The sequence below is a fragment of the Notothenia rossii genome (assembly GCF_949606895.1).
Source record: "Notothenia rossii genome assembly, chromosome: 6".
NCBI classification, from domain to species: domain Eukaryota; kingdom Metazoa; phylum Chordata; class Actinopteri; order Perciformes; family Nototheniidae; genus Notothenia; species Notothenia rossii.
The window spans coordinates 2,940,233-2,954,892 of record NC_136909.1 but is presented as its reverse complement, the minus strand read 5'-3'; the positions used below and the strand labels follow the sequence as shown (position 1 = coordinate 2,954,892).

The 14,660-nt window shown below is 39.3% G+C and overlaps 1 protein-coding gene across 2 annotated transcripts in view; it reads right to left on the bottom strand.

Moving 5' to 3' along the window:
• Nucleotides 1-9,056, bottom strand: part of LOC307043102 (zinc metalloproteinase-disintegrin-like berythractivase) — a 42,945-nt gene extending 33,889 nt beyond the window's left edge. Inside the window, exons 1-4 of one of the 2 annotated variants that reach the window (XM_079687344.1) lie at nt 8,919-9,056; nt 7,168-7,255; nt 3,126-3,214; nt 2,943-3,019 (exon numbers count right to left, since the gene is read on the bottom strand). In XM_079687344.1, coding sequence (XP_079543470.1) covers nt 2,943-3,019; nt 3,126-3,214; nt 7,168-7,246 — 245 coding nt within the window. In that variant the 5' untranslated portion in view covers nt 7,247-7,255; nt 8,919-9,056. Of the gene's footprint in view, nt 1-2,942; nt 3,020-3,125; nt 3,215-7,167; nt 7,523-8,918 lie in introns of those variants that run through there. The other variant, XM_079687343.1, reaches the window with a different exon arrangement.
• Nucleotides 9,057-14,660: the final 5,604 nt, after the last annotated feature.

Sequence of the window (14,660 nt, the reverse complement as noted above, 5' to 3'; positions counted from 1 at the left end):
GGTTCCAACTTCAGAAATATAAAGATTTATGTATTTCCTTTGAGGTTTAGACTGTTGTTTTGATAATTCATCCTCGTGAAATTTTCCTTTTTAGGCTCTGGGTATAATTTGAATGGCATTTTTCACTATTTTTTGAAAAACAATCAATGAATTATAAGAGAAAAGAATGATAATCTAAGGATATAATATCTACCAGTATAACAGTCACAGAGGACATATTTCTACATTGCCTACTATTTGAGGGAGGCTGTGGCTCAGTGGTCTAGTGCGCTGAACTTTGATTCAGGAGAGCACAGATTCAAACCCCACTGCAGTCAGCATGTCCTTGTGTCCCTGGGCAAGACACTTCACACCAAATTGCTCCTTTGCCCATAGTATTGAATGTATGTTAGTCGCTTTGGAAAGCCTCTAACAAGTGACATGTACATGTAATGCAGAGCTCTCAAGTCTCACGCAATTGGCGTGAGACACACGCATTTCACTCCATTCACACGCTCACACGCCACACTTTGTATTTCTCACGCAGAGATTTTCTCACCCAGAGATTTCTTTCCAGGGTGCCGCCCACCAAGTTGCGCCGCAATTTTGTAAACAAACTAGGCTTGTTTGAGACGCGTGCACTCCACTAGCAGCCCCACCCCGTTGACATTCGCGATACAGAGGGCTTCATGGGAACTTTGAGGGGGGCCAGAAGTTGGAGTACCAAAATCTCACGCTGAACTCTGTTCAAAACTTGAGAGCCCTGTGTAATGTAATGTATTTATACTTATGATTGTAACTTACAGTTCATACGTTTACATAAGAAACATTCTCAGTTGCAGACTAAATATTGTATTCAGTGTGGAATTAGCACTAAAATAAGTATCTTATTATACAATTAAAGAACTGTGTACTTTCTCCACCTCTGAAAATACAAAATAACATATATGTTGCACATGGGTATTAAAGCAAGTGTCTTTCTGAGAATTTTGACATTTGATTAAACCTAAAGTAATAACCTTGCCTTCAGTTTGTCAAACAGGAAGCCAAAGACACAAAAAAACACAAATCGTGTGAATAATAAGAGGAGAAGTAAAACCAGGAACTCCTTTAGACAGACTTCCTTTACACTTATCATGATTTTCTCAGGCTTTAAGATGAAGTGAAGCAACTTTTGTAATACAGCTCATGCTCAGCTAGCGTACATACAGTAACAACATTTACTAAGGTGGTTAGCTGAGGATTACATTACATGACATGTCACTTGTTAGACGCTATTATCCAAAGTGACTTACATACAAGACTGAGGGCAATCCCCACAGGAGCACTTTGGGGTGAAGTGTCTCAGGGACACAACGACATGCTGACTGCAGTGGGGTTTGAACCTATGCTCCCCTGATTCCAACACCAACGCACTATAGTCCACTGCGTCACGCACCTCCCCATATATTATACAGTACGGTGGCCTTAACCTGTTAAGCACTCAGTCTGTTGTTCAGGCCTCAGGCTCGAAAATGACATTCCCAGAACAAATGACCATATCATCCCTTCTAAAAGGGGTACATTAATAATATTTGTTCTCAAATTAATGATAAACCTGTGAGTTGGATGTAGAAAAGTCAGAATCAATATAGATGTTTTTTATTTTAAAGAAAATTCAGATTGAACATGGTAAAAAACTGTAAATGATAGTGTCCGTCCAAAGATTATTTTGTACTTATAGTGAAAACTACCCTTGGATGATGGTAAGGTAGACTAAAAGCTTTAGGAATCCAAAGTACAACATATAATAAGTACCCTGTATCAAGATTGATGCAAAACAAGTGAAATCTGATCTTTTTAGAGAGGTTTAGCAAAAAAACAACACTTCTGGGGTCATTTGGGTGCATTTCCATATCTCTGGCCCCCCTTCGTCGATTTTGACGAATGAAATCTCTCTCTGACCATTAGAGCCAATAGAATCGAAGGGAGATTTCCCCACAAACACACATGGTAAAAGAAAAAGTGGGGGCTTCGCACAGGCAGTTTTGCAGTGGGGGCTTCGAGCAGGCAGTTTTGCATCAGAGCGAACCTATCTCTCGCTCTGACATCTGGAAACGGAAAAGCAGGTTTATTGCTTATGGATTATCAGAAATCATTTCAAAGGGACACAGACGCATTGGATTAACCTATGGATTAACTTCAGCAGCGTTTTTATCGTTTTAATGCCATTGAAGACCACTTTTGACCAGACTACGAAACAGGTGAACCATGTTAGCGTTTTTAGCTACCTAGCGCCACATGTTTTGATGTCTGTTTTTGTTTATAAAGTTGCGAGTTCGTATCATTGAGTGATAATGTTTGTACCCATCGATTCTGTGTCATCTCACGATCAGATCGATGTGTTGGATGTGCAGAATGGATAAATAATAAGGTTTTATGAGTGAGTTTCGTTGCAGTAAATCTGTTAGCATTTTTCGCTCGTTGCTAATTCAGAGGCTCAGTGTTAGCATTGTGGGTTTTATTTTGAAAAAAGAAATGATCAGTTAAATGAGTTTCTTCCCGTTACATGGATATAAAACATTCATAACTTATTAAATGAACATGCCCTCAGACACTGTTTCCTGCAAGATGTTGCAGGAGGGACCCGGTATCGGGGTCTCTCGGGCTTAACAGGTTAAAGGTCATAACACAAAAGCATTTTTAAAAAAAATAAAGATTGGTGTCCAAAATGAGTTTGCGCAATCCTGTTTCTTCTTTTGCTTTTTTGTGATATGTTTGTGTGTTTTGTGAAATATTTGAGTGTTTTTTCAAATGTGTTTGAGTTTTTAGATAGTTTTCCTGTTTCAGAATTGTTGAAATGTTTTAGTGTTTGTAAAATAGTATGTTTTTTTTACCTTCAGGGCCACCGTATTATTACCTGAAATGTCGGCTTTATTACCATGATGTATTTGACTTTTGATACATGTGAAATAATAACTTACTTATTTTTTTCTAGGTGCATCTCAATGTCTCTTCCTCCCACCGTCATTGCATACTTTATACTATCCGGCCTGAGATGCTGCAAAAAATAAAGTAATATTATTATTTACATGTCATTTACGTAGCTTATGAATTCAAGAAGAGTACAAACGTGTCTCTGTGACACTAAATAAGGAAGAACGTACGTCTGTGTCTCTTTTTCTGACGGCGTGAAGTCGGACAGGTCGAACCACCTCGTAGTCCTTCACCTCCTCGAAGTCGCGACCATTGCTGTCTGTGGAGATACAACACATTACTTTTAATTGACCAATCACAACAGAGCAGGCCAGCTAACCAATCAGAGCAGACTGGCCTCTGGTTTCAGATAGAGGGTGAAAAGAGGTCAGGTAGCACAGGCAGTATGAGAGAGATAGAGAGCTTTTTGAACATTAAAGCATGGAGACATGTCCCAGTAGAGACACTACATACTGATATACACCTGAACATCAGCAGGAGAGGACTCTTTAAAGTAGAGACACTACATACTGATATACACCTGAACATCAGCAGGAGAGGACTCATTAAAGTAGAGACACTACATACTGATATACACCTGAACATCAGCAGGAGAGGACTCTTTAAAGTAGAGACACTACATACTGATATACACCTGAACATCAGCAGGAAAGGACTCTTTAAAGTAGAGACACTACATACTGATATACACCTGAACATCAGCAGGACAGGACTCTTTAAAGTAGAGACACTACATACTGATATACACCTGAACATCAGCAGGAGAGGACTCTTTAAAGTAGAGACACTACATACTGATATACACCTGAACATCAGCAGGAGAGGACTCTTTAAAGTAGAGACACTACATACTGATATACACCTGAACATCAGTAGGAGAGGACTCTTTAAAGTAGAGACACTACATACTGATATACACCTGAACATCAGCAGGAGAGGACTCTTTAAAGTAGAGACACTACATACTGATATACACCTGAACATCAGCAGGAGAGGACTCTTTAAAGTAGAGACACTACATACTGATATACACCTGAACATCAGCAGGAGAGGACTCTTTAAAGTAGAGACACTACATACTGATATACACCTGAACATGAGAATAATAGTGCGTCTTTAAATGTGTTCATCACAGCCTTGTTTCTGGTGTGTGACCAATCACAGGCAGTGAATCATTTATGCCATTCGATCCGTTACAAATATGCATTTGGTTTCAGTGGTTTTAACACCACCTCTGTCATATCAACTGTTTCCAGATATGAATAAGAAGATTGATTCCATTAATGTTTGATGGAAGTCAGTATTTTATTACTTCCTGTCCCCTGGTCTGGGAGTCAATCGTTTTCTGAATGTGTTTTTGCTTGTTATTGTGAAATAAGGTCTGCGGCTATCACAAGCTGAAGAGATTTTACCGTTTTGTTTTACGACATAAAATACGTCAGTAAATACCCCACTGGTGGATTAAAAAACATTAGCCGCCTTTAGCTTAGCCGTGGTGACGTGAAGTCATGTGACCGTGCTGTAGTTCCTTTATAGCCCAACATTAGCTTTTTACTTCAAAAATCAGAGTGTAGTGTTAATATGTGGAGATATCTTGTAAACAAGAGAACAAGAGTTTGCCAAAGAGATTATTTTCTACAATACTCCAACATCCAATGGAGACATCCCATTGAACCAGGGAGATGCTGCCTTCAGGGTCCAACACAGAAACACAACATCCCTTCTTAAGCTGTATGCCCTGGTGTTTTTCTGCCTTTAGCTCCTACACTTGTGTGACCAACCTTCAAGGTAATTATGGGATATTCTGTTGACTCTGCTGACCAAACCATGGCTCATGATTACGAAAAGTGTGTACACATCAACACAGCTCTCTGCGATGGGAACCTGTTACCAGTGAAGGAGTTCTTTGATAACTGTATCAGCAGGAACACTGAAGGCTTTGTGAGCTTTAATATCTCACTAAACAAGTTAAACACACTCTTTATACCACAGAAGGCGGGGGTTTCATTTTAAGATCTTATATCTTCCTTTTGTATGCTTGGTTTAATTTTCGTTCAAAAATATATTAGTTCACTTGTGTTTTCCCTCAGGAACAGTATTTAAAGGGGGCCTATTATGCTATTTATTTATTTATCTTGTTACCCTCTGTCTGAAACCAGAGCCCAGTCTGCTCTGATTGGTTAGCTCTGTTGTGATTGGTCAACCAGTTTAGCGATGTCCCGCCCCTTAGCCTAGTACAATGTGTCGGAGCGCTAGCCAATAGAAACGCAAGGTGTACATAGTGATGTCACTACAGGAAGTAAACAAAGGAGTCAATGGAGACATTTCAGGCAGGGGGGGAGTGAGTGGAGGGAACACAGGAATTGTAGCCTTTGCAGACCATTTACATGCACTAAAACTATACAACACTAGAGGAGAGGGAAAACCGCAACAAAAAAATGTGCGGCCCACATTCAACCATAAACAATACGGAGGCTAAATAAAGTTCTCAGAGTACTTTTTATTTTAATTAGAAAAGGAGCTGGCTATCAGTAACAAACAGACATTAGTATTACACGGTTAAGTTGAATACTCTATTCTGATTGGTCAATTCAGAACATGTGACACGTTGTTAATCCAGTAGAACAGACCACTGTCAAAGACTGTAATGACCGTTGCAAAGGAGGATCAAGAAAGAAAAAGGAAAACAAATCTTAATATTCACTAAATGTTTCCACACAAATCATAATGTTTTGCAAATGTGGCCCACTTGCAATGCCTTCACGGACCACTAAGGGGCCGCGGCCCACAGGTTGGGAACCACTGGTTTAGAGTAATATTCCACTGTAACTGTCAGATGACGTCAAACTGTCTATTTCTTAAAAAGACTGTGTGAAAATATCACGACTACGTGCTTCAGTTTTGTTGTTCCTGATTTTTGAAATGTTGAAATGTGCCTTCCTAATATGCTTGTTGACGTCCTCCAGCTCATCTGTACAAAACCCATTTTTACAAATCCGGGTGTTTCCCTGTTAGCAAACCAGCCGGAGAGGAGATGACTAACTTCCCTGAGTCATGGTCACCGGTCCTCAGGTAGACCGGACGCTCTGTTATGATACCACGCTGTGTCACAATAAAGGTATTTCCTGTTGAGTTTTTATTTGCTTATGAGGCGTTATTAGACACTGTGTTTACAAAGTAAAGACAGAACAACGATATTATAAATTACAGGATTTAAAACCAGGTACTTTCAGAGGTAGGTATAATATGATCTTTAAATACGTCATTACCAGTAGACAGGCTAAATCAGCTACATGAGCTCCAAGTATGCAAAGTATTCATCTCATCAAGCACAATGTCTCTTTGTACAGTATGACGTTGTGTCATTTCCATAATGTCATTTTAACACACTTGGTATAATACTTGGATGGTATCACATAGACGTGTATTGTGTGACATATCAGTACTATGATTAGTCAATACATGTAGTAGAGTAAAAAGATCCTATTTGACTCCAAAATGTGGTGGAGTAGAAGTATAACTTTGCATAAAATGTGAAGTTAAGTTCAAGTACGTGTCAATTAAAGTACAGTAGTTGAGGAAGAAGTACTACATTCTGAATATACACATCATTTGTCAACTGCACTCTACTAGAAGGCACATTTGAGCATTTCTAAATCACATGTTCTCTAAAAGAAACCATTATTATTATACTCGATAAGTGTAATTAAACATGTTTTCAATATGTTTCTGTTGCCTTGTCTTTAAGGCTTTTAAGAGTCTCCACATTCACAGTTTATTATCCCCCATACGGAACAAACCCCAGCAGCTTTCCCTTCTTTCAAATCATTTTCTGTTTTGCTGCTGCCTTCCAATAATCAAATACCTAACATATCACACACTTCCCTTTCGTTCTTGTATTTTAAACCTGTCTGTCTCTGTCTCAGCGTGTTTTATCTTGTATTCTCGGCTGTTTTTAAATGTCCTAATGCTTCTTTAGTTTTCTGTAAAGCACCTTGAGTTGAGCCTTCTTTTAAAAAGTGCTTTAAAAAATGAACTTCCTTTGCATTCAAGGTTTTGAAGAGGCTGCACGCTTTTCAATTCAAAGAGTACTGTTCCTTCCTTCATGCATAGAGAAGCAGCGAGTGACAAAGCTCTGAATGAACACACACACACACACACCCAGTTTAGTTATTAATCAGCTGTGCAGAGAGCAGGTAACAGGAGACTCACCTGAGGTCTGCAGAGAGGCGTTCAGGAGCAGAGAGGCGTTCAGGAGCAGGATCCCCAGCAGAGGAGTTAGCGTCGTCATGGTCTGAGGCTGAAACAGAGAGGAGGAGGATCTGATCTGTCTTTATCTGCAACCCACCTGCAGACCACACCTTCCTGTCTCACACACACACACACGCACACACACACACACACACACACACACACACACACACACACACACACACACACACACACACACACACACACACACACACACACACACACACACACACACACACACACACACACACACACACACACACACACACACACACACACACACGCACACGCACACGCACACGCACACACACACACACACACACAGACCTGCCTGCACACGCCTCAGAGAATGCAGGAAGCACAGGCTGTGGGCAGAGTCTGAAACGCTGCCTGAGGAGGAGGAGAGATACGGACGGCTCTGAGGTTTGATGATTTAGTTTCCTTAGAAGAAGCCGCATGAAAGAGGAAATGAGCTTTAAACACGTAATCCTTGTTTTTCGAGTTAAACATTTTTGATTCCTCTGTAAAGTTGGGTTTTTAAATACAATTTGCTTAATTATTTAAAAACAATGATATAACCATTTTTATTTATTTGTTATTTTAATCATATATTAATAATTTGATTGTATATATTTGTATTTATATTATTTATAGTAAATTAAAAAAAATTATAATTACCTATTTATTTTTGTACAATATACACATTTTAATTGAACTTCTTCTTCTTGTGTTATATTATTTATTTTTAAATAATTACATGTTTATTGTTGTTATATATTGTACAATATACACATTATTTTATATTTATTTTATAAAATATATATTCTTTTTTTTTATATATATAATGTTTCTTTTATTGCATTTTCTTTTACTTTAAACCAAACAGGACTCATGCAAAATGAAATTTAGCTAACAAGTGTATTTATCTATTTAATTAAATATAGTCCTTTTGGGATAACATTTCTCAAGGTAAAAAACATTTAAATTTGTATTTGTAATTTATTCACGTAGGACTTTATGGGAATCGACTCACTTTTAGAGAAATGTACAATTCAAAAAATATTCAGAAAAGTCGATGATGCATTTGTTGATTGCGACGACTTATTGGATGACAACATTCACCACAAATATGTCTAATTTCTATAAATATGTTCTACTTCCTGTTTGTGCAGGAAGCGGCACCTTGTGATCGGAGCCCACAATACTCCGTCACACATTAAGATGCACGGTTAGGACTTTAGTTAAAAACATGCACTGAAGTTATTACCCCCCCAGATAACCTGTTCACCCCTGAGTCTGTTTTCAATATTAAAATACATTTTAAATAGAAAATTAAAAGAAATACCCTTAATTAAGATGTCAATACCTTTTTAATGGTCAACAATTGGTTTCTGGTCTTTGTAATTAATTAATAATTAATTAATAAATATATATATATTTTAATGATAGTAAAAATACATTTATAGTTTTTCTGTATAGGATTTTTTTTATTTGACACAATTAGAAATCTTCAAATGTATACCCTTAATTTAGATAATAATACTTTCTTAATGGTCAAAAATGGGTTACTATTCTGTAAAGACAATGCATATATATGAATGTAATTGTATTCTCTGATAAAGTATCATAAGTAAAGTTAATCGAATGTTTATTAACGATGGTCATTATAAAGTTGGTTACAGGTGATGTGATGTTTTAGGTCATTGTCCTACCTGGTTGCAGAATCAGATTTGATCCACTTCTTCTTCTTTGGTTGCATGAAAGCCATAAATCATCGTATCATCATCTCCTCTTCATCACTCGTCACCCTCACAGTCTCACAGCCTCGCTCTGCAGTGAGTCGTTTCTCCCACAGTCCCTGAACGCAGCAGAGACAGAGGGACGAGGACAATAAGACCAATGTGCTGCGACCTCACCCCGACCGGACACTTCAGGACAGAGAGGATGGGGGAGGGGGGGTCACACTTTGACACAGAGACTTTTAACCGCCTTAAGAACAAGGCAAGAGTACAGCCGAGTCTCTCTCAAGCTTCCATAGAGACACCAATGCATGCTTTTATCTACCTTTAGAGACAATAACACAAGTAATAAATTACTACTGGCCAAGGAAGCAAAACCAGAACAAATTAAAAATACACATTTATTCTCGTCGGTTTTTTCTTTTCCTCACCACGACCGGACACTTCAGGAGAGAGAGGGGCTTTCATAGAGACACTAATGCATGCTTTTCTTTCTCAGTGTCTTCTAACACCATCCCTGATGGTTTCTTATGGCCTTACATTCATAATTATTCACTGCAGTTCCTCCAGATCTTTCTCGTTCATCGAGGACACGACCTGCCTGAACAAAGCCTCACTGTGAGCGCGGTGACTCCGGGTGAAACACGACTTATCCACCAGTTCAGAAACCATCACACAGTGGACTGAAAGCATCGTGAAGTTATCGGCTGCTGTGATCAAGTGTCCACACTATGTTCATATAGACTGTATGAAGTATGGACATTGTCTCCATGATGTTAGACAAAAGTTTCTGGGGAGCCTTTGTGAGGTCACAGAACCGCCAGCAGTCTGTGAAATGCGCAAAGTGGTGGGAGGTCTGAGACGTGAGGCAGAGCAGACACTAAACTGAAGCAGAAGTTGTTATGAATGGAGAAAATAGCATTTTTTTAAACCAGCCTGTAAACATGAATTATCTTCTGCTATTCACAGCATGCATGAATATATAGAGTTTTTCTCAAATCCCAACTTATTTCTCAATTTCCAACTTTTTTATGGATTCAGACTTTTTTCCAAAATCAATTTTTTTTTTCTCTAATTTTGACTTTTATAAAAAAGCCAAATGTTTTTAACTGTTAGAGCCAATAGAATCGAGGGGAAGTTCCTAAAATCCATCTGAACATTACCCATTGGTGAATGAGTGATGCGTAGCCAGAATGCCCAACACCGGAAGCTGTCATACACTCTGCTAGCTATCGTAGCAGCTACATATGAAAACTCCGTCATCGACATAAAAATGGAATGATGGATTATCAGAAATCATTTCAAAGTGACAGACACATTGGATTATCCTATGGATTAACCTTCAGCAGAGTTTTTATCGTTTTGTTGCCATTGAACACAACTTTTGATCAGATCAACAGCAAAAGATGAGACGTTGTTCCCGTGTTTGCTCAGTAAAGCTACGTCATGTGTGTTGTCTTGGTTTGCTTCCAAGTTTTGATCGCTCAGTGATGATACTTATATTTGTAGAATCTGTGGAATCTCAACTTGCCAGCTGATATCTTGTTTGTGCAGATCCGATAAGTAATAAGGGTACTTTACAGTGAGTTCTGTGGGAAGTGCGTTAACATTTTTTCGCTCAGGGCTAACTCAAAAGCTTGGTATTACCCTTGTGTTTTGTTTAGCTAAAAATGGTTAATACTGTCTGAAAGCTGAGTTTCTTCCCTTTAAGTGGGTATGACGCATTCATAGTCTGTTAAATGTTGAGAAACCCTCAGATGCTGTTTCTTCCAAGATGTTGCGTTATGCTCCCGGTACCGGGGGCGTGGGGCTTAACTGTTTAATGATAGAAACCCCCCAGTTAATGAGAGAGACCCCTCAGTTAATGAGAGAGACCCCTCAGTTAATGAGAGACCCTCAGTTAATGATAGAGACCCTTCAGTTAATGAGAGAGACCCCTCAGTTAATGAGAGACCCCTCAGTTAATGATAGAGACCCCCCAGTTAGTGATAGAGACCCCTCAGTTAATGAGAGAGACTCCTCAGTTAATGATAGAGACCCTTCAGTTAATGATAGAGACCCTTCAGTTAATGATAGAAACCCTTCAGTTAGTGATAGAGACCCTTCAGTTAGTGATAGAAACCCTTCAGTTAGTGATAGAGACCCTTCAGTTAGTGATAGAGACCCTTCAGTTAGTGATAGAGACCCTTCAGTTAATGATAGAGACCCTTCAGTTAGTGATAGAGACCCTTCAGTTAGTGATAGAGACCCTTCAGTTAGTGATAGAGACCCTTCAGTTAGTGATAGAGACCCTTCAGTTAGTGATAGAAACCCTTCAGTTAGTGATAGAGACCCTTCAGTTAATGATAGAGACCCTTCAGTTAGTGATAGAGACCCTTCAGTTAGTGATAGAGACCCTTCAGTTAGTGATAGAGACCCTTCAGTTAATGATAGAGACCCTTCAGTTAGTGATAGAGACCCTTCAGTTAGTGATAGAGACCCTTCAGTTAATGATAGAGACCCTTCAGTTAGTGATAGAGACCCTGCAGTTAGTGATAGAGACCCTTCAGTTAGTGATAGAAACCCTTCAGTTAGTGATAGAGACCCTTCAGTTAGTGATAGAGACCCTTCAGTTAGTGATAGAGACCCTTCAGTTAATGATAGAAACCCTTCAGTTAGTGATAGAGACCCTTCAGTTAATGATAGAGACCCTTCAGTTAGTGATAGAGACCCTGCAGTTAGTGATAGAGACCCTTCAGTTAGTGATAGAAACCCTTCAGTTAGTGATAGAGACCCTTCAGTTAGTGATAGAGACCCTTCAGTTAGTGATAGAGACCCTTCAGTTAATGATAGAAACCCTTCAGTTAGTGATAGAGACCCTTCAGTTAGTGATAGAGACCCTTCAGTTAATGATAGAGACCCTTCAGTTAATGATAGAGACCCTTCAGTTAATGATAGAGACCCTTCAGTTATTGATAGAGACCCTTCAGTTAGTGATAGAAACCCTTCAGTTAATGATAGAAACCCTTCAGTTAGTGATAGAGACCCTTCAGTTAGTGATAGAAACCCTTCAGTTAGTGATAGAGACCCTTCAGTTAGTGATAGAGACCCTTCAGTTAATGATAGAAACCCTTCAGTTAATGATAGAGACCCTTCAGTTAGTGATAGAGACCCTTCAGTTAATGATAGAAACCCTTCAGTTAATGATAGAGACCCTTCAGTTAGTGATAGAAACCCTTCAGTTAATGATAGAGACCCTTCAGTTAGTGATAGAGACCCTTCAGTTAGTGATAGAAACCCTTCAGTTAATGATAGAAACCCTTCAGTTAGTGATAGAGACCCTTCAGTTAGTGATAGAGACCCTTCAGTTAATGATAGAAACCCTTCAGTTAATGATAGAGACCCTTCAGTTAATGATAGAGACCCTTCAGTTAATGATAGAGACCCTTCAGTTAGTGATAGAGACCCTTCAGTTAATGATAGAGACCCTTCAGTTAATGATAGAAACCCTTCAGTTAGTGATAGAGACCCTTCAGTTAGTGATAGAGACCCTTCAGTTAGTGATAGAGACCCTTCAGTTAATGATAGAAACCCTTCAGTTAATGATAGAGACCCTTCAGTTAGTGATAGAGACCCTTCAGTTAGTGATAGAGACCCTTCAGTTAGTGATAGAGACCCTTCAGTTAGTGATAGAGACCCTTCAGTTAATGATAGAAACCCTTCAGTTAATGATAGAGACCCTTCAGTTATTGATAGAGACCCTTCAGTTAGTGATAGAAACCCTTCAGTTAATGATAGAAACCCTTCAGTTAGTGATAGAGACCCTTCAGTTAGTGATAGAAACCCTTCAGTTAGTGATAGAGACCCTTCAGTTAGTGATAGAGACCCTTCAGTTAATGATAGAAACCCTTCAGTTAATGATAGAGACCCTTCAGTTAGTGATAGAGACCCTTCAGTTAATGATAGAAACCCTTCAGTTAATGATAGAGACCCTTCAGTTAGTGATAGAAACCCTTCAGTTAATGATAGAGACCCTTCAGTTAGTGATAGAGACCCTTCAGTTAGTGATAGAAACCCTTCAGTTAATGATAGAAACCCTTCAGTTAGTGATAGAGACCCTTCAGTTAGTGATAGAGACCCTTCAGTTAATGATAGAAACCCTTCAGTTAATGATAGAGACCCTTCAGTTAGTGATAGAGACCCTTCAGTTAGTGATAGAGACCCTTCAGTTAGTGATAGAGACCCTTCAGTTAATGATAGAAACCCTTCAGTTAATGATAGAGACCCTTCAGTTAGTGATAGAGACCCTTCAGTTAGTGATAGAGACCCTTCAGTTAATGATAGAGACCCTTCAGTTAGTGATAGAGACCCTTCAGTTAGTGATAGAAACCCTTCAGTTAGTGATAGAGACCCTTCAGTTAGTGATAGAGACCCTTCAGTTAGTGATAGAAACCCTTCAGTTAATGATAGAGACCCTTCAGTTAGTGATAGAGACCCTTCAGTTAGTGATAGAAACCCTTCAGTTAGTGATAGAGACCCTTCAGTTAGTGATAGAGACCCTTCAGTTAGTGATAGAGACCCTTCAGTTAGTGATAGAAACCCTTCAGTTAATGATAGAGACCCTTCAGTTAGTGATAGAGACCCTTCAGTTAGTGATAGAGACCCTTCAGTTAGTGATAGAGACCCTTCAGTTAATGATAGAAACCCTTCAGTTAGTGATAGAAACCCTTCAGTTAGTGATAGAGACCCGTTAGTGATAGAAACCCTTCAGTTAATGATAGAGACCCTTCAGTTAGTGATAGAGACCCTTCAGTTAGTGATAGAGACCCTTCAGTTAGTGATAGAGACCCTTCAGTTAGTGATAGAAACCCTTCAGTTAATGATAGAAACCCTTCAGTTAGTGATAGAGACCCTTCAGTTAGTGATAGAGACCCTTCAGTTAGTGATAGAGACCCTTCAGTTAATGATAGAGACCCTTCAGTTAGTGATAGAGACCCTTCAGTTAATGATAGAAACCCTTCAGTTAATGATAGAGACCCTTCAGTTAGTGATAGAGACCCTTCAGTTAATGAGAGAGACCCCTCAGTTAATGAGAGAGACCCCTTAGTTAATGAGAGACCCCTCAGTTAATGAGAGAGACCCCTTAGTTAATGAGAGAGACCCCTTAGTTAATGAGAGACCCCTCAGTTAATGAGAGAGACCCCTCAGTTAATGAAAGAGACCCCTCAGTTAATGAGAGACCCCTCAGTTAATGAGAGAGACCCCTCAGTTAATGAGAGACCCCTCAGTTAATGACAGAGACCCCTCAGTTAATGAGAGAGACCCCTCAGTTAATGAGAGACCCCTCAGTTAGTGAGAGAGACCCCTCAGTTAATGAGAGACCCCTCAGTTAATGAAAGACCCCTCAGTAAATGAGAGAGACCCCTCAGTTAATGAGAGAGACCCCTCAGTTAATGAGAGACCCTTCAGTAAATGAGTGACCCATCAGTTAATGAGAGACCCCTCAGTTAATGAAAGACCCCTCAGTTAATGAGAGAGACCCCTCAGTTAATGAGAGACCCCTCAGTTAATGACAGAGACCCCTCAGTTAATGAAAGACCCCTCAGTTAATGAGAGAGACCCCTCAGTTTCCTCATAAGACATTGAGCGGTGCTACTTCCTCCGATTCCCACACAGCGACAGAATGAATGTTATATTCTAAATCAGGGATGGGAAAATGGCGGCTCTCAGATTAAT